Source organism: Tenrec ecaudatus, chromosome 8, assembly GCF_050624435.1.
Source record: "Tenrec ecaudatus isolate mTenEca1 chromosome 8, mTenEca1.hap1, whole genome shotgun sequence".
NCBI lineage: Eukaryota > Metazoa > Chordata > Mammalia > Afrosoricida > Tenrecidae > Tenrec > Tenrec ecaudatus.
The window spans coordinates 73,598,802-73,622,875 of NC_134537.1; the positions used below are offsets into that span (position 1 = coordinate 73,598,802).

At 39.2% G+C, this 24,074-nt stretch overlaps 1 protein-coding gene across 1 annotated transcript in view; it reads right to left on the minus strand.

Annotated features, from left to right (window-relative positions):
• The window catches only part of CSMD1 (CUB and Sushi multiple domains 1), a 1,770,408-nt gene that overhangs the window by 329,902 nt on the left and 1,416,432 nt on the right, over nt 1–24,074 (minus strand). The window contains exons 24-25 of the mRNA XM_075557189.1: nt 1,344–1,535; nt 810–936 (exon numbers count right to left, since the gene is read on the minus strand). Coding sequence (XP_075413304.1) covers nt 810–936; nt 1,344–1,535 — 319 coding nt within the window. The remainder of the gene's footprint in view (nt 1–809; nt 937–1,343; nt 1,536–24,074) is intronic.

A 24,074-nucleotide genomic window follows, 5' to 3' on the forward strand; every position in this document is an offset into this window, starting at 1 on the left:
AGATGTGAAGCCAGATTGCATAGCAAGACTTTGTAGTGAAAGAGAGGAAGGCCCTCAACAAGGGGTATTGCCACGGTCCTGCAACCAAGGGCTCATGCTTAGGAACGATGTGAGGATGGCACTGGACCAAGGAGTGTTGCATGCTACTGAACAGAAAGCCCCTAGTGATTGGAACCAACTGGGCAGCAACTCACAAGAACAACTTTATATAGTAGTATTTTTCTCCTTTTCTGACAATATATTTAGTTTGCAAAATGACCACAAATTCTGTGCATTACTATATACTAGAGATTTTAGACTATGACTTCACAACCCTCCCCATGGAGCAACAAAGACTATGTCTTTAGACCTCATACCTTGTTTCAACCATGAAATCAGCTTTGGCAATGGCCTTTTGCAAATACAAAAGGAAGTTTGAAAGTTTCCATCCTTTTGATACTAAGAATCTTTCCCCTAGGTGAACATGCATGAACTAGCATAGAAATCTTACTCAGATAGATCCATCTTGGTCACCCGAGGCCTAGACACCCTGACAATCTGCTCCAGAGCAGATGTGAGAAACATATTGTCAGTTAGCATCAGCATGCTTTGAGGTAGTTTGCTACACAGCCAAAACTGACACCTAGTTTATTTGAATATTATATATAGCTCAACACATGTTTTCAAAGGAATATCAATGCAAGAAAGTTAGCCAATGAAAAACTCAAATGCACTTTTAATTCCTTATTTATTTAGCCTGGATGATAGGTGTACAATGTTGACCTACTAAATAAGAAAATGACTGAAGGAAAAATAGAACAGATACCTACCTGATGGTCTTTCCTGGGTCTGCCTCTATAATCCAAGTGCAGTGTAGATTGTTGTCATAGGGAGCTGGGTAACCAGGAGACAATATGCGCCCTGAAGCGGCGACGTGGATCCGGCCACCACATTCCGCTGTAAAATATTTGGAAACATGAGGAAGTCTACTCCAGGTGTTACAGTGCCTAGCGACTTTTAAAACCAAAGCAATGGTAAGGCTCTTGTATCCTCTACCTAGAGAAATATTTTATTAATCATCCTCTTCATTTCCCACCTTTCCTACTTCCCAATCACTATTCTGATAACCAGGTTTTCTCCTCAGTGTAGTCAAAGTGAAAAGGATGAAGCACTCATGTTGGTCTCAATAAAATAGTATGAGGAAATCTGTCTCTCATGCCTGAAAGAAAATCTCATCAATCTTCTGTATGCATAGACACGTAAATTGGAAAGATTATTAAAATTATGACATTTTCTTCCAAAGGGTTTGTCTAAGCAATAGTTAGCTCCTCTATACAGTAATGTAAACTGGCTCTCTAACTCACCAATGCAAGATGGCAATGACTTATCCCATACCCTCCGGTCTCCGCTCAGGCAGGTCAGAGTGCTGCTGCCGTGCATGGCGTAGCCTGGGTTGCAGCTGTACAGAACCACTGTGTCCGTGAAGTGGCCTTCATCTCGGATCTTATACCCGTAGTTCGGGACGCCTGGGTCTTCACATTTTACTAGATCAAAACCTAAAAGGAAGAAAGGGCGAGGAAGAAGGGAATTAAAAGAAGAATGCGCGCCAGCATTAACATAAAGATGACATAAGCTAGGTTGTCAAATGTTCCTTGAAATAAAATTAAAAAAGAAAATTGTGATTGAAAAAGAGTAATAGAAATGTGTTTCAGTCGTTATTGGCTTTATCTGTTAAACTTCTCTTGTTTTCTATAACTTTGATAACTAACTCTATCTATCCATCCATCCATCTATCTATCACCCAGTATATCTATATCTAATTCCAGTCTATGTTTGCCAGTTATCAGCAATAGTGAAAGGTTTGGGTTTCCCCAATGGTGACTCTGGAGAAAGGCCTGGCAATCCACGCCCCCCGACCCCATGCCCCAAATAAGTCAGTCGCTGAAAACCCCCATGGAACAGAGCTCTCCTCTGAAATATATGGAGTTGCTATGATTAAGAATTGGCTCATGGTTGCTAGTTTCACTGGTCATTGCTATATTAAGGAGATCTCTTTGTTCAAAGAATTATAAATTGTTATATCCCATGGCTGTGGGCAGCATACTACATCCTAACAATATTCTCAGAACTGAATCTGACAAAGCTGCACATTTTTGCTGCCTTCAAATTCCCTCTTAGACGCTGGAACACTCAAATGGGTAGACTACCCCAGGTGGTGCAGTTAAGGCTCTCTCTGGTCACTTGCCTGCCTGGGCTCACGCCGACGCATCATCTAGCGCCACCTACTTTCACACTAACTTCCCCCAAACTACCAGGTCTAAAGCTCCCTGGGAATTAAAAAATGTCTTCCTACCTCCAAAGGGCCAGGAAATCATAAATTACCAGCTGCCACATACTTCATGGCACATACTTATGAAGCTCTTGAGCAACTCCATGCACACTACAAATTCCACAAATGAATCGTTATAACGACTTCATCAAACTCAGCTCTTAAACTCAAAGAAATGTATGATGGAAATGAAGATTTAGTTTTTGCCATACTGAGAGCTATATATTGCTTTTATGTGAGGTAATATTTTAAGGCCATCTGTGAAGACAGTCCCATAGTAACATATTTCTCACTTCATATCATGATGCAAATTCTGACCATTTTAAAGATTAAAGCTGGAAACTTGAAGTATCATGTGGTCAATTTACTTCTGTTCCCAACCAAGCTCCAATTCTTGTTTTTCTTAAGAAAAAGATTAATGCATTATTTTTGCTCACTCTATTAAAGTTGCATTTTGATATGCTTCCTTAAAAAAAGGCCTCAAATTAGCAGTATGATTTTACAGTAATGGTTAAAAATAAAGATTTGGTCTTCCTCTCTTTGTATAGGGCAGAGAAAAGAAAAACACAACTAATGATTTATATTAAGATTCTAAAGAAAATTTTCTTCTATAAAATTTAAGCATTAAGCTTACTAAGTGTGCCTTTACAATGATGCCTATGTATTTAAAATATCAAAAGTACCAAAGGTTATAGCATAATAGCTGTAATACAAAAATAAAAGTAGAATAAGAAACAAAGAAAGACAACAAAAGAGAGGTAGCACGGAAACTGTGTAGGTCCTAATCACATACTAAGTGGGGTATTTGGCTGCTAACCTGAGGTCGGTGGTTCAAACCCACTAGATCATTGAGAGGAAAATGAGACTGCATGCTTCAGTTAAGGTTTATTGCTCAGCATGTATACAGGTCTCTATGAGTTTGCATCCACTTGATGGCAGTGGGTAATCACATAGTCTCTGTTACATGCCTTCCAATCAATCATTACCATACCAAGACAACTGGGAAGAAGGTGACGTATACTATGTTCTACTAAGTACAACAAACAAACATGGAACACAGAAGCCACAGGCCCTACAGATTGTTTAGCCCTCTCTTCCTTTTTTAAATTTTAATCAAAGTACTATTTTATTAAATGAACTATTTTAGATAATATGAACATCAATATAATTATTATTGTAATTTTTAAAAATAAAAATGGACTGATTTTCAGATTTCCAAATCAGAATGAAGTGTACATTTTCACAGAATTGTCTTTGTATGAAGCCCAAAAGGGAATAGCCGAAAACCGAGTATGGCTGGAGCCCCTTTCTAATGACTTGCTAGAAACACAGCTACAGGTTTGTCACCTAAGGTGTGGGACAGTAGAAGAGTCAAAGGTGTCATGAATGCCCCTCTCTTCCTTTCTGACAGAAGAAAAGCACTTTGTTGCATTTTGTTGTTATTGGTCTTGGGGTGACAGGATTTGTGGAGGGCTTCGGACGCAATGCTCCATAATGGAAGTGGCCAACGCAGGAGCAAGCAAAGAAACCGAGACGCAGAATGACTTGGTACAAGATTTTCATAGGCCACTTTTTAAGAAGGATTTCAACAACAATAATAATAAGTACTATTTCTTAGAATCATGTTGAAGTCAATTGGCTATCAAATGCCAACGGAATAAAAAAATTTTTAGACAACCACTACTCAGGTATATAAAGAATTGACAAAAAGTAAAAAATACATTCTTGTTATTTATATAGTGTGACAAGGCCTTGCACTTAGTTGAATTGTCAGCAAGTACAGCGACCTTATATATAAATGATAGAATGATTGGCCACCCCCTGAGCAGTCCTCAAAATTACTGGGTGAATTTTTGAAACTCTATGCAGATTGTACAGCTCAAATACAATTTGGACCATGAAGGTCCTTTGACAGTTGGGCCATAGGGCTATGAGAATTCATGACAAGAAACATGCGGGGCAGAGGGAGCATTGTTACAACCTGTACTCTGACAGAACCACGCACAGCGAGACCACAGCTTCTAAGTTTTTAAAGTTGGGCTCTTTAAAGTTATGAAACTTCCTGTTGAGTAAACAAATGTTCCAAAAGTGAAGCTGTATAAAATACTGAATGTTTAGATCTAAATATAATATCGAAAGAATTAGATTATTTAGCAACTTTGAACAATTATATAAATGACTCGCCTCCTTTCCATATGATATTCATGGTAGTAACAGATGTGTTTAAACTCAGAAGGAGGGAAATTTGGAGCACCATATTTATCATGCTTATAAATTAAACTTTGAAGCACATATACCTGCTAGAAATGATTAAAGCTTGGACAAGAAGTGGTGTCGGCAATTTATTCCATTTTTTTTTAGTGTGAAAATACATTCCCTCTCAAAAATGTGAGGTTCAGGACAAAGTTTAGTGCACTGGGCAAAACTGCTGCACAAGCCCTCCTTCAAGGGTGGACAAGCAAGGACATCACTTTGAGAATGAGGCGTGCTGGCCCAGCGCAGCAGTCAATCATCTCGGATCCGTGGCAGGTTGGGTAATGAGGAAAGAAGACATGGACTAGTTGATGCACTGCAAGTAGCTCAAGTACCATGAGCTCCCAGAAGAACAAACAGATCTGTTGAAGAGGAAGTACATCCGGACCCTTCCTTGGAAACATGCTGATCCCTTCCTGGAAAACATTAGGCTTGGTATAGAGGCAGCAAAACAGAGGAAGAACCTCAGTGAGAGGAATTGACAGTGGCTGCCACTGAGACGGAAAATGGAGCAGGCAGTCATATGGGCGCTGTGAGAGCCACTGACCCAGGGCACCCAACGACAGCAATGACGACATATGACAGAAGATCTCCTGTGTGGACACCTTTGCCTGTGCTGATAAAATAATGATATTTATGGATGCTGATAAGATAATGATACTCCTGGGTAAATTATGAACTGTATCATAGATTATAGTTATGAACTTGCAGATAATTTATGTTAGTGTTTAAAATATTCTAAAGAGGCACTTATTTTTTTAATCATTTTATTGGGGGCTCATACAATTCTTATCACAATCCATACATCCATCTACTGTGTCAAGAACATACGTACATTCGTTGCCATCATCATTCTCAAAACATTTGCCTTCTACTTGAGCCCTTAATATCTGCTGCTCATTTTCCCCCTCCCTCCCCTCTCCCCCCTACCTCATGAACCCTTCATCATGCATAAATTATTATTATTTTGTCATATATTACACTGTATGATGTCTCCCCCCACCTTCTTCTCTGCTGTCCCTCCCCCAGGGAGGAAGCTATACATAGATTCATGCAATCAGTTCCCCCTTTCTACCCCACATTCTCTCCACCCTCCAGGCATCGCCACTCTCACCACTGGTCCTGAAGGGATCATCTGTCCTGGATTACCTGTGTTTCCAGTTGCTATTTGTACCAATGTACATCCTCTGGGCTAGCCAGATTTGTAAGGTAGAATTGGGATCATGATAGTGGGGAGGAGGAAGTATTTAAAAACTAGAGGAAAATTATATGTTTCATCGTTGCTACCCTGCACCCTGCCTGGTTCATCTCCTCCCCACAACCCTTACAGTAAGGGGTGTCCGGTTGGCTACCATTGGGCTTTGCACTTATTTTTAGAGAATATATTTAGATATTAACAATTTCGATCAAATAAATCACCTAAGTTCTAAATTCCCAAAATATATTTATTTAATATGCTTAAACTATTGAATTGACTGCCAAGTGACTGATATATCATTAAAACCATTACAATTTAAAGCAAAAGTGAAAATATTTATTTTAAAAATAATTTTAAAAAGAGTTTTCATCTGCCCCAAAACTTGAATTAAAATCTATTTTGGAGAAAGACAGCAAGAAGTATTAAGAAACAAATACACAATGAATAAAGATGTACCAAAAAAGATATACCAATAGCATTTCTTCAGAATTTTATTGGGGTTGTTTAAGAGGAATAGATATTGTATTACTTTTTCCCATGTCACTCTCATAAAACTTTTTAATTTTTTACTATAACATCTTGTAGTGTGGACAGTTATTTATGATTTCTCCATTACAGCTGCTTGGTTTTGCTTACGATGCCTTTTATTATTCTTTAATGGATCATTGAAGCCCTTCATGGCATCTGAAATGTCTTACACTCGATTAATAAATGTTGGATAGCCTAAGTAATGTCACTATGTGATATTTATTTTTGTTGTCTGAAAAAATTTAAATATCTTTGCAGAGTTCAGAATGCCGTTTTCCAATTTTACTGAAAAGAATTTTGTTCTCTCAAAACATTTCATACTGTAACAATTTCATGCATAGCTAAAGGAGGACACGTAGACATTTCTCCACAGAGGAAATATTAGAAACCATCCTGCTAAATCTCTTGAGAGGAATCGAAATGCTAAGCTTTGGTGTTCCTTTGTTTTACCTGGGAACAAATTTAGTCTGGCTATTAGGGAACACAGTGATGCTTCGGCAATTTCCACTAGACAATTTAGGACAATAAAATTTAAGTTTCTCTCTAGATTATATGACTAGTTACACTTTGATTTCTGTACTTTAGACAGGTGAATTCCTGCTCTCTTATTCTGCATACACCCACTAGAAATGTAGCCCAAGTTCTGTGCCTTCCTGCTCATCACTGAAAGGAAGTAATTTCCATTGAATTTTGCTTGCTATATGGTTAAACAGTAATATGATACCATTATCTCCTGCTAAAAATTTAAAGCTTATTTTAAATATTGATAAAATAAGTTAAGTTGGTGTATAATAGAAATTTGAAAGGACAATATAAAATTCTATGATGTAGCTCAGTTATAAAATTTATACTTAGATCTTTAATGATATTCCTCAAAGGAAGAGACATTTCAACTTAAATTTAATTTACAAATGTCTGAGATTGGTCAGTTTTAAAACTGCTAAAGAGTAATTACTTTAAATATATATACAGATATTTCCTTGTCTATCTTGAAGCCATTAGCCACCAGGGCATAAGTAAAGTCATATGGTATCTTCTTTATTCTGTAAACACTGTCAACTATTAAATTAAGTAATTTGTCTGAAAACATCATCTATAAAGAATGGCAATTGATCCTTAAACTTATTAGTGCTGTTTCTTTCTGTTTTCCATGAATGTCTTCTTTAGTCACACAAGCAGCAAAGATGCTCTGAACAAAATGTTCTAGTCAAAACAGGCTTCAAATCTCATACTAGTGAAAAGTATTACTATCTATCTATGCATATTTTTGGCAATAATTACTCACTCAATATTATAAAAGATTAAACCCTGTATGACTTCAAAGTCTAATAAAAAACTACTGTTAAATATGCTTACTTATGACTTGCAAGTACTTGACCTAATTCTTATCTTTCAGATGAAGCACTTTTGTATTTAAAGAGTCAATAAATCTACTTCAGGCTTTTCCGTTTTATCATCTAGATGGAACCATGAGGGCTGGCGTGACGTGAGCTCCTCCAGAGCCTATCTGAGCAACACCTGTGAACGTATTTTCAGGCTTGCAGCAGCCTGGGAAAACACATTGAAGCAGAATAGTTGTCATTTATGAATCGGTGATATCTCCTGTCATGAAGAACTGACAATTCAAAGGTTTGTAGAAGCCCGTAATCTCAGAACTTCACCTCAGACTTACTGATTTCATTTTGGATAAATTCATTTTTGGTAAATGTGTTGTTAGTAATCTAAGAAACTTTGCAATAAATGAAACAGAAACAAGACTGTTTTCACACTTATATTCTATAATAAGAAACTATATTGAAAACAGAAATATTCCTGTTAATAACTGTTCATTTAGTGTCATCTGGGAAGGCAGCTCAAGAGCAGGTCACTGATTAAACTTATTTTTGTCATTCATTGAAATCTAAAATTAACTTACAGTGCATAACTTAAAATGCTTGAATGATCTGTTGTCATAAATAAAAACTAAAAAAATCTCACCAAATTTAAGAATGAAATGTGGGTGTGGTTTGTTTACTTGATGTTTAAATTATATGTTAAATGGAAGCCATCCCTGTCTTCATTCTTGTTGGACAAACAATAAAACCCATGGAAGCTGCAGCTAGATGACAAACAAAGATTTGCACTGGGCAGGAGAGCTGCCAAAGAGCTCTTCAAAAAATATTATTTTAATTGTGTCTTTTAATTCTAAGATATGACTGACCTAAACAATGGTATTTTCAATTGTCTTGTAGGCATGAGAAGTTGGACAGTGAAAATGGAGAGCAGAAGAATTGGCGTATTCAGATTTTGCTGTTGGCAGAGAATACTGAATGGACTGTGGATTGTCAGTAGTAAAAACCCAGCCATTTAAGAAGAAACATCACCATGGTGTTTCTTAAAGTCAAGGACCATGATGTTTCAAATCACCTGCTGTAGACATGTCAGGAAAGACCAATCTCAAAAATAACTGGTTGTTTGGAGGATATGGAGACGTGAGAAAGACCATCAGTGAGACGGAGTGACCCACTGGCCTAAATGATGGGCTCAAATATAGCAGCTATTGAGACCATCCTGCAGGACATGGCCAGGTTCAGTTCTGATATGCGTCCGGTCGCTGGGAACAAACTAGGGGGCCCGTCCTGAGGACTCCAGGCAAAGCCCATTTGAGTGCACTTTGCTGTCCTGTGTTGCACAGCCAACTGTCTTACAAACGGAAGCTCTGGAGCAAGACGACATCAAGGAACTCTGGTGGTGCCCTGTGTCCCAGAGCCTGTGCTCACTTTGTGTGTCAGTGTTACATTTCGGTCATCCTGGTAATCTTTCCATTTTTGCCCCTAGCTCTTTATCACAACAAATAGGCTACTCCATCCACCGCCTTCGAGTCAGTTCTGACTCATAGTGTCCACAGAGGGTTTCCAAGCGTGTGGATCTCTGTTTGAGAAGGCCGCCTCCTCTTTCTCCCGTGGAGCAGCAGATAGACCACAGTGCAGTGTACAGACACTGGGAAACCAAAGCATTTGTGTGACTGTCTTTGTCGTGATATTCGCTTTAATGCAGTGGTCTGGAGCCAAACCCACACTATTTCCATGATAGTTCCCCATCCACGTTGTTGTTGTTGTTGTTTATTCCCCTTTTAGATAGCACTGTTATTGGCTTCAAATTGATTTATTATGTCAGCTTCACTTTCCAGCTAATCATTTGTCCCTCCCTTTCACATTGAACATTATTATAATGTTGTTATCATCCTCTCATTTGAATAGTTTGTGTGAAAGATACCACAAATCATCAGGTAGGCAAAATAATCTTCTATTTTTCTGGTGCCATCTTGGATTTGATTAAATGAATTGTGATTCACTAACAAAGCAAGCTAATTATAACCAAGAATTCTAGTATTCAATCTTAAAACAGTTTATAACTCTAAATATATTATGGTATATAATTCCAACTGCTTAATGAACTCTGATTTTGTGTAAAGCTATGAGTAATCAAAATTATTAACGTCAGTCCTAGATCTTTAGTAGAGAATTTAAATGATTCAGCTCATATCGATTTTAAACAATAAACTAACAACCCCAAACAAGCAGACAAACAAACTTAAAAATGAGCAATAAAAAAAGCAAGGTAATTGAATCCATTCTTTCTCACACCAGGCTTATAAGGCAGAATAAAGCATCCATAGGTTTTCAGTTGGCTTGTGGGAGAAATATTGGTAGTCTGTCTCTGTAGCACAACTGATTAAACACCACACAGCTTAACCAGAGTCACCAACGCTCAAAGCTTTCACACCTATTGTCACAGTTGATAATATTTAAAATCGTAAGGTCCTGAGAATGTCTGGATCAAGAATATGAATGGGTGATATGGAACTGTATGGACTGAACTCATTCCACTTGATCTAAATCAGTTGTGAATTACATCTTATTAGCCGAGATGGTTCTAACTTATATACAATGCTAAGAAATTAGAATCAGTGAACTGCCTCATTTTTCAATGCATATTGATGACTGCTTTTGAGCCAGGAACTTTATGGGTACTGTGGGCAGAGCTGAATGGCATAAAGTTTCAAAGCCCCATTGTTAAATTGGCCACACTGTTTTCAAGTATTTTTAAAACAATATGATGAATTTAAGAGATTAGTGTGACTATCAATAGATATCTAAAAAATATGCTACTAAGATCTGGAGTAGTTAGAGAACATTTTGAACCAAGATAAATGTGTGCTGGTTTAGATGGATGACTAGCCATTTTCCCAGCCAAAAAGTCAGAGGGAAACCACTGCACATAGAGGAATTGATACAAAACCTGTGAGTTTGGATGAACATATGGTGCAGAATAATTTATGGTCACATTGCATCTAATAAAGCTTTATTTTAAATATGTGAGATTATAGTGGGAATAGAGAATGCATTAGACACATAAAGGCTTAGGGCCAACAAAGGAAGGGTTAGTCCATAACATCAAAAGGATTAGAGCTATTCGACACAGATTGAAAAATCATGGCAACAGCTAGATATTTACATGAACAAATGGCATATATTTGCATGTCAGAGGTATGTTTTTGCTTTTGGTTACTGTCAAGTTGACAGTGAGTCATAACAATCTCATGGTCAACAGGACTAAACACTGTCTCCTCCTGTACCATCGTCACAATTCTTGTTATGTTTGAGCCCATTGTCAATCCATCTAGTCAACCGTCTTCCCCTTTGTTGATGACATTCTACTCTACCAAGCTGCAGGGAGAGTGACTTATTTAATTTGGCTCTTCTAGAAACTATGTCTATAACTCCCACCAAATGACATTTTTTCTGCCTGGGTCTAGTAAAAAGTGGGGGAAATTACTAATAGGATTCATCAAAGAGTAACTATGAGCAGGATTCCCTAAAATGATATCCTGCTGCAAATAAAATGAGCCTTCTGAGGAAGAGGAGGAGGAGAGAGCTCATGAACCACAAGAGCCAGGAGAGGAGCACATCGTCTGGACCCACGTCCCTAACAGTGAACCTCTAGGATCCAGAAGATAGCTAGACTATCAAAGCAGCAGCAGCAAAACCAGAAACCAGACGTAACACCGAGTCCTGGACTTTCCAGTCCATGGAACAAATACAGCTGAGTGCTTTTGTGCAGGAGGCTGGCTTGCCGAGTGGGGTCCTTCTGGGACCTTGATTCAGGGAGCTGGATTTGCTGACCCAAGACGTTTGTGCTGAATGCCTATGGGTTGAGCATTTACTAACAGACCGGAAAGAACTTTGTCGCGTGTCATGATGAACACATGTATCTGGAGATGTCTCATTGGCATTATAACCTGTAAATGTCCTTTATAAATCCTTTAATCATGAATACTGTCTGTGAGTTCTGTGTACCATTGAAATGATCATGAGAGCCTACAGATATAAGTAAAGAATTCTAATTAAAACACAGAACCCCTTTTCCAGAGACTGACCCATTCTGATACTATGTCTAAAACATATGAGATGAAGTCACCCCATGATTTCTTTTAATGATCATTCTGTGTGCTTCCGCTAAGGCAGATTTGTACATTTTTCTGACATTCTATGGTAGTTTCAGTACTCGTCACCAGCACAAGATTCAAATGCATCTATGTGTCTTCAGTCTTTCAGATGCATTGTTCAGCTTTCCCGTCCATAAGGGATGAATAAAAATATCACGGCTTTGATCAATGGCAGCTTTGCTCTTTAATACGCTAGAGGAGTTTTTTTGACACGCGTTTACCACTTGCAATGTTATTATGTTATTTGATTTCTTGGATGCTGCTCCCATGGATGTTGATTGTGGATCTGAATAAAATGAAATCCTTCCTTTTATCGGGATGTTGTCTGTTGGTCTAGCTGTGAGGCTTTCTGTTTCTTTTTACATTCAATTATAGCCCGTATTGAAGACGACAGCCTTTTATTTTCTTCAAGAGATGCTGTAAGTCTTCACTTTCAGCAAGCAAGCCTGTGGCACATGCCCATCACAGGCTGTTCATGAACCAGTTTCTAATCCTAATGCTATAGTCTTCTTTATACGTCCAACTTCTCACATATTAGCACACCATACTGACAGACACATATGGTGAAAGCATACGGTCCCGATGTGTGCCTCCTCCTGATTTTAAACCATGCACTATCCCAGTTCTCTCGTTAAAAACTGCCTTTGGGTCTGCGTCCAGCACAATGTGCTGAAATTCCTATTCTTCTCAATGCTATCCGTAGTTTGTTAAACTCCACACAGCTGAGTGCCTTTGTATAGCCTATAAAACACATGTAAACACCTCTCTTCTATTCTCTGCTTTCATTCAAGATCCATCTGATCTGAACAGTGATGTTCGTCAGTTCACATCCTCTTTGTAATCTGCCCTGGTTTTCTGGCAGTTCCTTATCAGTGGACTACGGCAACTAATTTTGGATCTTGAGAACAATTTGACTTCAATGTGACATTGAGAGCTAGAGTGCCCTCTGGAGGATTGGGAGTGGCAGGCTGTCTGGAAGGGTGATACCAACATCCCGGGACATTCTCATCTTAAACCTGCAGGCATCCGACCCCTGATGCTGCCTCTCAACTCCAATGTCATTAAGCCCAAGACTATTGGTGCTGGCCTGTGCATGCCTATTTTCTGGCCCAGCTGAGGGGAAAGCCTAACCAACCAGGCTGATGATTGGACCTGAGAAACAGGACCCGTCCTGGGATTGGTTCATTCATATCCCAGAAGCACAGATGGAACAGTACCCCACAGGTGATTAAAAAAAACAAGAACAGCAAACACAGACAGTTCATTTAGCAAAAACTCACAGGTGTCCCCACCTGCTGCAGCCAGTGCTTTTCTTTCCTTTCCAAATACACTCTGCTTCCTGTGTGGTCTAGAGACCAAGAGCTCCTGGACATATCCAAGTAGTTGTAACAATATTAAGTACATGGTTTGATTTTTTGTGATTTCTGTTGGGTCACCTTTCTTTGAAATGGTTACATCTGTGCATATCTTCCAGTCAATTTGCTAATTTTCTTTACAATTTCCAGGTATAGACTAATTAAGTAGTGCTTCTAGAGTTGCATTCAACTTTTGAAATATTTCTTTTGGTAATCGGTCAACTCTTGGGGACTTATCGTTCACGAATGTCTTCATTGTACCTTGAACTTGGTTACATGCTGTGCTGTGATCTGCAAGGACAGCAGGTCAAACCTACCAGCTTCTCCTCAGAAGAAAGACCAGGCTTACTACTCCAGTACAAATTTCAGTCTCAGAAAACTCAGAACCTATCATATAGGGTCACTATGGACAGCATCTAGTACATGGCAGTAAGTGAGTGAGAACTTGAACTTAATTCAATATCATTAGTTCTTAATCAAATGCTACCCCTTCAAACAAAGAATGTCGACAGACTCTGAAATGAATGGAACATGCATCAGGTGCTCTCCGTAAAGTTTGCAGCAGCTAATTCCTCAGAAGTGAAGAGCCTATGTCTTCTTCCTCTTCTGTTCTGGAAGAGTGGATGAATTCTGTTCATCACGACGGTCCATACGTTCCAGGATCTGAAACACCAGTGTCGTAGCTTCTAGACGCACAAACACATGTAAGCCATGGAAATGTGACACCTGGAAGACTAGCTGGAGATACAATGAATAGCAAAATGGAGTGTGGATTAGAATCTAATAAAATATAGGCAGGAGAACAACAAAGACATGTCTTTAATGCTGAGAGGCAGTGCTAATGGGGATGCATATTTGTGGATGAGGTCAATTTAGTTGTGTAGAAATCACATGAGAAGATTCAAGAGCTGAGGAGAGTTGAAGGATGCCATGGTTTGAGATGGTCTTCGAACGGAAAAGCAGACATGACCTTGTGGGAGAGATGGCAGAGAGAGAAGAAAAGCCCCGAGACTGTGGACTTAAACTGTCGGTGCAATAATACAGTCATATATACCGGAAAAATAGGGGTCTCTGAGCTTTCTATTCACTTTCAAGGAAGAACAATGAAAAGACATGCACTGAACACCTTTTGAGTGTAAAGCAGAATTGCAGTCCTTACACAATTAATGCTCATGGAAGCAGCAGTCAAGAAAGCAAGCAATGGACTCTAGTCGACAAATCTGTGGCACAAGCCCTCTGAAAACTTTCGGGACTGAGGCACTTTCAAGCACTTCATGCGCATGTGAAAACTTGGCAGTAAGGAAGGCCAGAGAAGAATCTGTGCGTCTGGAAGGCGGTGCTGGCGAGGACTGTCGGAAGTACCGTGACTTCCGGAAGAGCAAATCAATCTGGGTTGAGGCACCCCGTGGGAAGGTCCTTTCCGTGCATTCTGAGCAGGGACCAGTCCCGGAGAAAGGACTTTGTGTTGGGAAAAGGTGAGCTAAAACAAGGAAACTTGGACAAGACGGACCGGCATATTGATGATGACTGAAAATCGGAGCACACTTGGCAATTATGAGAACGGTTTGGGCCGGGCAGTGTGTCCTTCTTCTGTACACAAGGTCATTATAAGTCAGGGTCAATTCAAAGGCATCCAATGACAGCAGCACAGAAGGTAAAAGTCACAGAATACAATGGGTACACAGTTATGGAAACCTATAAAATATGGATCTATATGGACCATTATGAAATATTTTCACTCATTTTTCAACGTTACTGTATTTCTTTCTATTAGGTTTTCTATTTTTTACACAATTATATACGTGTGCTATTGCATCCACTTTTTATATATTCGGGTTCATGAATAAGTGAAATTGATTTTTTTCTTTGTTGTTATTAATAGAAGCCTTCGTAACGTCCCTGTGATATTGAACCAGCCTAGAGATTTTGGGGGAGTGTTAGTATTTGTCTAGCATTACTACTGAAAATGTTACACATTTCATGTTATGTAAAAATGGCGATGTGGTCTGTGCTCACACTAAAAATGTCAGTTCTCACACACTATTCTTTTAAAATTCACTTTTTATGATTTCTACTGTATGGTTTAAAATAGTAAATTAAATCTACATTGGTTTATAGTAGTAATATTACTTTACAGTAATAAAATATTTGAGAGTATAATTCCTTATTATATTATAAATATATTACAATATAATTGTCCAGGTATGTGTTCCAATATATTATTAAATTTAAAGTGAGGGGAAGCAAATATCCAGTTGAGAATACATATTTGGCATATCTTATATTCTTACCAGCAATACTGATTCATTAATTCAATCACTTAGCTAACGTAATTTATACAGAATCTACTCTGCTTTGGATATTTTGCCAAGTTCTGAATGTAAAATAATAATGATCCCGGACCTTACCCACCAGGAGCTCCTATTCTGTATAGGAAGGAAAATAACATGTAACCACAGCCAATATATTACACATTAAAAGGACAGGCATTCATTAATTCAACATGCAGTATTAAAACCTCTTTTTTTTTTCACATGATACCACACAATGGTTACATGTACAGGCACAGCCCTGCCCTTCCGGGCTCAGAGTGTAATGGAAATTTTAAAATTACAATAAAGAATGCTCTAAAGAACATCAATAGACCAGCATTGGGTGGCATCAGGAAAGGAGGTGAGTTAGCTGGGTGCTACGGTGCCTGCAGCAGGGTCTCTGTGGCAGCAGAGGAGCGGGACGGGGTAACCCATTCATAGGCAGCCACACAGCGGGAACTAAGGCTGCTTCGACATGAGCCACGTGTGCTTTCTTTCCAAAGAGGGCATGGATGGCTGTGAACTAATGCCTGGCATGCTTGATTACAGATGTCTCTTTCAGACTGACAAATAAAAAACCACACATACACATCAACATGTATCCATTGACACAAAGTGCTACCCAGAAGTCGTACAGTGAAATGCATTCAGCCAACCATAGATTACATTCATGACACAGAATGTAACCGGAGTGTGTTCAGAACATATGGGGGAACAAAATGTGCGTGTGTGAGAGATTACCTTTCTAAAGTATGCAGCATACTTTAAGAAAACAACAACCTCTTTAACACAGTCCGTTTCTCAATTTATTTTTACTTTACACTCTAAACTGATAACTTAAATTCCATAATTATTCCAAATATCTGATAAACTAGTGTTGATTCTTTGGAATTGAATCCTAGATATTTGCAAACTTAAAGAATCTTCATCGCCAAATTCAAGATTAAGAACTACAGGTATCCACAGAACATACTTATAAGTTTGATACTGAAAATAGAAAATTAACACTAGATTGAGTATATATTTTATTATATTGTAAAGTTAAATATCAAAATTGAAACCCCAAAGATAGAAAAATGTGGCAGGTAAAAGACAGTTCTAGAAGGATGCATGTTAATTGTGAAAATCAATTCTATTTTGATATTAAAAGTGTATATATTGATATATTGATAACATTTCTTCTCATTTGCTAAGAAAGTATCGGTTGTATCAAAATGTAATGTAATAAAGAGTAATAACAATTACTTTTTAAAGTTTCATGAGAGTTTTAGTAACATCAGGAGCACTTCTTTACTTACATGTTGACCACGGAATTTTCCTTTCTCCATAAGTGTTACAGTGTTAATTCAAGAAGCATAATGACCGTATGCGTGTCAGCTTTAGCCACACCAGATGCATGTCACAGTAGCTCTCAGGAGGCACCAAGTAGCAAGACTGACCCATGGCTATTCTTCCTTCTTATTAGTTTATGCATCTAGTCCTTGCCAAAATTTTACATACATACATACACAAAAGCATACACACAATGAATATACTTAAGTAAAGAAGTCAAGAAGAAAGGCATGGAGACCTCAACTGCACAATCTCTAAAAACCCTGAGTGAAAGAAAACGAAGCAACAGTGAATGCAATGATCCACATGGAGAACGGGGCAGCAAGCTAGGCTGGGGCAGTGAGGCAGGTGAGGCAGGTGTTGGAAAATAAATAAGGAGGAGCAAATAAATTGACAACGATAATGCACCAAACTGCATCCAAGAGTTCTTTTTCCTCTAACACTAAATTTGAATACAGTATTTATGTTTTCCTGCCCTCAGAGGGTAGCATTTTTTTAAATAAGAAAGAGTAAAAGATTCATGGAAATAAGTTCAGCTCCTCTAAGTAAACTCTGTAAATAAAAAGGATTATCAACAATACTTGAATTTATTGATGCTGTTATTATTCATATGTTGTTACTTGTATTATTCCATACCAAATAAATACAAAGTAATTGTCAAACCATATGCCACAATGTACCACCTCGAGCAATATAGTGAAGTCATCAATTCCTGGGAAGTGACAGTAACAACCAGACAACCGCTGGCATATCATCACATGATGAAGTAAGAGTATTGGGCCTTACTTTCAATATCTCATTTTTCCAAAAGAAAGTCTGCGTGAATGACTCCCATCCATCAGCTTGACTGTGACTTCTAAGTGCTAACCGATCCTCGCTCTGCGTGCTTCAGAGGTGTTAATGATGAAAGCCATCTAAATTAAGTGCCATAGGTATCTGGAGACTCACAGCACCGCACCAAAATGTACTGCTTCCTATCTGTGTGTTTCCACACACGATGTGACTGTTATGTACGCTAAACATGAAGTAGAAAGTAGTAAAACCAAACTGCGAAACCAAAACCACTACGAAACAACAACCGAAAATCTCTAAACCAGGAGAACTCAGTCATTTCAATGTCTTTCAAAATGTGAATCCCTTTTATATTTACCAATTAATTTCTAAGATAGTCATAACTACCAAACTCTTTTTGTTTACATCCACTTCCTCCTTTTATTCATTCCCATTAAGCTAGTCGGCAGAATAATCACAAATCTTCTTTCCCCTAGCTCTCAAATGTGGCCTTTCTTTCCTTTCTAACTTTTACTTTCATAATCTGTCTTTGCCCAGCTTGTTTAAAATCACTGTCGTTTCTTTGTAAGGACTTTCCACAAGATTAAAAGCCCAAGTCAATACTCATTCTATCCAGAATGATCTAAGAATCCTATTGTGCCTTCTCGCCTGTTCTACCCAAGGCAGGCCTCATCTTGTGCTTCAGACTTCTTCATCAGAGTGTAGCATCCAGATGTGTCCTTTAAGGTTAAATTAGAGGCTGATCCCTGGCTTTCTTCACGGTTTAGGCTAATTTATTGCAACCTTGGGAGTTACAAATCCTGATCAATCAATGGAATATCACTTGGCAGGACTAAAAAAATAAAATTATCTTAGCTCTACTTTCTGAGAACTTCATATTCTTTTTTTTTCTTTAGAAAATTTTCACAAAATATGTTAAAATATGGGGTTGTGTGTGCCTCTTAGTCTCTAATGTGATGCTATTTATATAGTTTATTACTCCATATAAAATAATATCCTTGAAGACAGGGATAGTATAGTGAATAGTCTATTATATCAACTCTTTAAACCCTGCAGTTAATATAGAAACAATCTAAGTATATTTAGGCCACTTTATGAAATATAGTCAATTGCTATGGCCTTTCTAGTCAAAATTCCTTAAGTGATGTATTAAATTCTGAACTCTATGCCTGTGACTATAATTCCATTTTGGAGAACATTCTCTGCTATACTAATGGGCAGGGTTAAACTGGAATTCTGTGCTGACTTTAGGAGAGGGTATAAAGCCAATCGCACCCTTTATTTCTTTGGTAGATGGGCCTTCTGAAAGACAAAGCCACACTTCCATCAACGCCATTTCTCTGTCTGCATGAGCCATCTCAGAAATCCCAGGGAGAAGACCCAGGACGAGCGGAAGAAGAGCACACTTGAGATCTCTGTGTAAAGTGGCAGAAGCTGAGGCCAGGGGCTCAGGAGACAGAGCGGACTAGCAGTACCGACGATGAGACTGTGGAGCACTGAAGCAGGCGGGCTTCCCGGCCACTGAGGTGGCAGCTGAAGGACCACTGAATGAGAGGCTGAGCACCAGAGGGAGACTTGACTGCTGGGTGAGGGCAGAAGCTGGTATGGACCAATGACTGCGTTTTTCTATTTGCAGATCCTGACTAGGAGTAACCTATTCACTTCCTTAATACACTCACTGTCATCAACTTGATTCCCACTCATAGCAAATTTTTAGGACAGAGTGGAACTGTCCTTGTGCGTTTCCAAGACTCTAACTCTTCATGGAAGTAGAACACCTCCTCTCTCTCCCGTGGAGCACCTGGTGGTTTTGAACTGCTGACCTTGTTGTTTGCAGCACACTGTTTAGCCACAAGGGCTCATAACTTCCCTAGTAAACCCAGAATGATGAGTTCTGTCTGTGTGTTCTCTGTGGTGATTAAAAAGAATGACAAATCCCAGCACAGAGTTGGTGTCAAAATAGAGACAGATGGCGGGCAGAGGCCTGTCTACCCTCGGCCTCATGGCAGTAAGGACGCCGGAGGAGGGCAGAGATGGTCTTTCACCTTGCCATGCTATATCGGGTTGAAGCTTACAGTTTTGGATTAGAGAAAACAAATCAACAACTGTCTGTCACTCAAATCCTTAAGTTTTCAATGATTTCAAAATGTTATTAAAACAAAATTCACTGCTGGTCTATATGTAACAAAATCCATAAATTGGCTTTCAAAATCATAAAAATAAACCTATGCCTTGAAAATGTAATCCTATCTTCTTTTTTACCCAAATAAGGGTGCTTCGAAGTGAAATTCAATTTAGTAAATTTGCAATTAGTGAAATTTAGGAATTGATTTAATAATATGATTAATTAACCAATAATGCTACATGATGTAAAACTCTGAGGCAAAGTAAAATGGTTTTGTATGGATATTTGCTCTATAGTTATCCTAACTTCAGTCCAGTGACTAGATGGGAATCATGCCAATAAGATGTAGAAGACTCTCAGTCAGAGATTGATCAGTTTTGCCATTCCACTGGGTGTAAAAGTGGGCCATTTTAGAAGAAAGAACAGAGGTATGGTAGAAGCAACAACGGTATCAGAGGTTGTAGCACTCAGGGAAAAAGCCAAAGAACCATGTCAAGATCATGAGACAGACTTGCTGATGGGCTTTCAGCCCTCCGGGGCAGAGGCCAAAGGACCACATGATTGAAAGGCCATAAGCCAGGGCGCCATGCCTGAAGAAGAGACACTGTGGCCAATAAACTGTATCGCTAACATTTTGTAAACTTTTAGCTTCTGTCCAGAGCCATGAGGCCTGGCCATTACTTGGAATTCATTAGCCTGACCTCTGGGCATTCTTCTACCCCAGCCTACGTGACAGAGCACTGCAGCCGTAAAGCTTGAGCAAACAAGGTGTGATGCTCTTTAGATAAGCACCTGTGTCCTGCTTCCCCTTGATTGGATAAAAGATTGTCCTCGCCCATGCCTGATTTGCATAAACATGCCACTCCGCGATGTACCTGGTTGAAGACTGTAAGCTGTTACTGACTCATGGGCAGGACCCACTCCCCTGAACTCCCTGAATGGCCTGTTGCCAAAGTAGCCTAATTTGCATGTGTGACGGGTTCTTCCCCCACTGCTGGCCCATATAAGCTGTAACTCTTTGTTCATTAACCGAGACTTGATCAGGATACTGTCTTGTCTCCATTTTCCGTGCCTCTTGTACCCCCCCAATTCCCACTCTCTCCTCCAGAATCCACATTGAATGTCCCACAGGACGGGACAAGCTTCCCTTGTAAACACTCAGAACTCAGAATTGTATTGTCTAAGAGCTCTGTTTGGGCAGTACACTGGATGTTAGATCTTTGAGAGGTAAAATAGAGAACATTAACGCAACATAGGCACCAGCACAGAAATCATCCTTGTGGGTGTGTAGACAGAGGAAGTTAGACACGATTCCCACACCACAATTTCCTCAAGCAGGCATGGAAAATTGATTGAAACTCTCTAGATGACATATTTATTTAGTAAATTATTAGTTGAGAACAGCAAGGCCAAGAGTTTGAAACTACCTGCCTCTTCTTGGGAGAAAGACAGGTCTTTCTTCTCTCAAGAAAAGTCGTCGCCTGGGAAACTCACCAAGGCAGATCCACACTGTCCCTCAGGGTGGCCATGAGTTGTAATGGACTCAATGGCAGTGAGTTTGGTTTTTTCAGTTAGTTTGATTTTTTTAGTTAGTAAATGAGCATTTCCCTAGATTACCCTCTGCTACACGCAACATGGAAGTCTTCAGCACTAGGAATATAAAATATTGTTATTTTGGTTATAGCAAACTTTTATAGCAGCTTATTGATTCACAGTAAATATTTTTAATAAGTAGCAACCTGAATTACAGGCTAGTTTTCTGATAGAAATAGCATATTTTCTTGATAAAAGATGCATTTGCATGTTCTACTGTTATTTAGTTGTTCACATTTTAAAGCCTTTAGATGTTAAAGTCTTTATATTTTAAAATACACTAGTGGCTGGCAGTGAGAAAAAGTGGTATCCTCCCTTGTCCCCCCCAAACTTTTTGGTGGCCGTAAGGATGACCATGCCCCAATCTCAGCCCCTCAGCAATCACTGACGCCCCTTCTCTCCCTGTGCATCCCCTGTCCTGTAAAGTCAGAGCCATGCCGCCATGCAACAACGCACCACTCCCACATCTGCAACATAGACACTCTGCCTAATCAGACCAGCAGAATGCTGGATTCCTGTCCACTCCAAGACAGTCTCTTGTCTTAACTGCCCTCTGACACAGGACAGTTCCTTCCAAGAGAATGGCCCCTAATATCAGCTACTATATCCACTGGGAGGAACTTTTCTGGACCAGGTGTCTTGACCCCAGACAACAAATAGGCTAGCAAGAAGACAGCTCCCAGGACAAGGGTGAAGCACACATGTCCTGGGTCCTTCTGCCCATCATGAGCTTGTTGGTTAGCAGAGGGCATCAATCCATCCTGGGTGCCCTGCCCCCTGTAGTTGTCTCCTTTTGTGGTTTCCTGCTTTCCTTTCCCCCATTTCTTGCTTTTTGTTCTTTCATTTACTTTTTTGTCTTCGTTTATTGCTATTTCTTGTTTCTTTTCCCCTAACCTTTTATTCTCTTCTCTTTACTATTTTATTTTCTTTTATCTCCTCTTTAACTTTGTTTATTGTCTTTTTCTCTTCCTTTGTTTTTAATTTCCTTTTATTCTTCAATCATTAAATTACTGTCTATATTTGTATATAAATTGAGTTTTTCAGCACATTTTTAATGCAGTTTTTGTGGTAAAATTAGTTTCCTTGGCTGATATTTGGGTCGGCTTATACTTGAGTATGTACGGTGTCTTCTATTTCTGTTGGTACCTGATTCCCAATCTTATTTTCTTTTGTGCTGTTCGTCGATTTTGGTTCTCTTTCTCTACCCCTCCCCCACCCAACCCCCACCCCTGTATTTCCCTGCTTCTTTTCTCTGCATTCCACCTGATGGAGGGCCACAATAGCCCTTTCCTGGCCCCAGTCACACTCATACCCCCTGTAGCCTCATGTGCTGGGAAGAGCCAGTTCTTAATCCTATCACAGTGAACGCTCAAAATCCATTCACAGGGTCCCTCTATGTAGTAAAGCTGTGGTGACTGCTCTCTGACCATTGACCGAGGGTGAGCATAGCCGTGCTCGCAGACTCCGTGCAGTTGGCAGTGTATTGATGCAGATGCAGTTAGGTTACAATTCATCGCCTTATCATTTGCTGTCCTTTTCTGAACCATTATAACTTTATTCTCCAAACTCAAACTTACTGCCATCAAATCAATCTGACCCACAGCAACCCTACAGGGCACCCTCTTTGAAACTGTTACTCTCTATGTAGAAAGACTGCTCTTTCTCCCGTGGAGGGGCTGGTGGTTTAAAGCTGCTGACCTTGCATAGCCACTATGCAGTCAGGGCCCGTTTCCTCTACTTTCTTTTAAATTGAGATTTTTCGCTTTTTCATGTTGTTATTATTGTTTTGCTATAATTGTTTGGTATGTTGTCCATTATATGAAGTTATGTGGAATCCAAGATAGGGAACTTCATGGAGATAGTAACTGACTTAATGGCAGGAGCGGCTGTGGGGTAATGGGAGCTACTAATAATGAGTAGGGGAAAGAAGAAAATCTTATAAAATTGATGGTGATGACTGCAAAACTCTTTTTAATATAGGTAAGCCGTTCAATTATATGCTATGTGAGTTATATGTCAATGAAACTTTTAAAATGTTCAAAGAGACTATTTTAAAAATCTTAAATAATCTTGTGATCCATGATCATCCATAGTAGTAGCTAACACTAGCCAAATGTCCCTCAGCTGTGCTAAATTAATTAGCAGAGATCTCCACACACTCACATTCCCTATAAAACACATGCCCAAGGACACACTGGTGATTGTCTAAGAATACACCAACATACAATCATGGGCTACATACAAATAAACCAACACCACAACATCTGAGAGCAATTTCTGTTTACATAAAGAAACAAGACTGAATGGTTAAGTAATCAAACACAGCACCAGAAGGCCTTCTAGGGAGCCCAGGGCAGTGGACTATCAGATAGGGGATGCAAAAGCATGAGAGCCAGGTGGTGTACATCATGGATGGAGAGAGACAGACAGAGAGAGAGAGAGAGAGAGAGAGAGAGAGAGAGAGAAAGCTCCAAATGAAAACATTGAAAAACAAGGTTTCCGACAAATAAACAGGTTACCCTATTGTGAAAACACTATCTTAGAAAATGCTAAAACTTCTTAGAATTCCTTATGACTATGCTTAATAGTGAACTTAACATTGCTGAACTCACCCACCAAACCTGGGTCACATTTTATTCTTCCTCTATCAAATCCCATTAGTTATTGGATCCTGCAAATTATTTGTTTGTTCGTTTGGTTTGTATTCATTATTTCTATTCCTACTGCTACCATTTATTTTGATTGCTATAATCTTAGAATTGGAATGCACAATTTCCAATGAGTTACTTC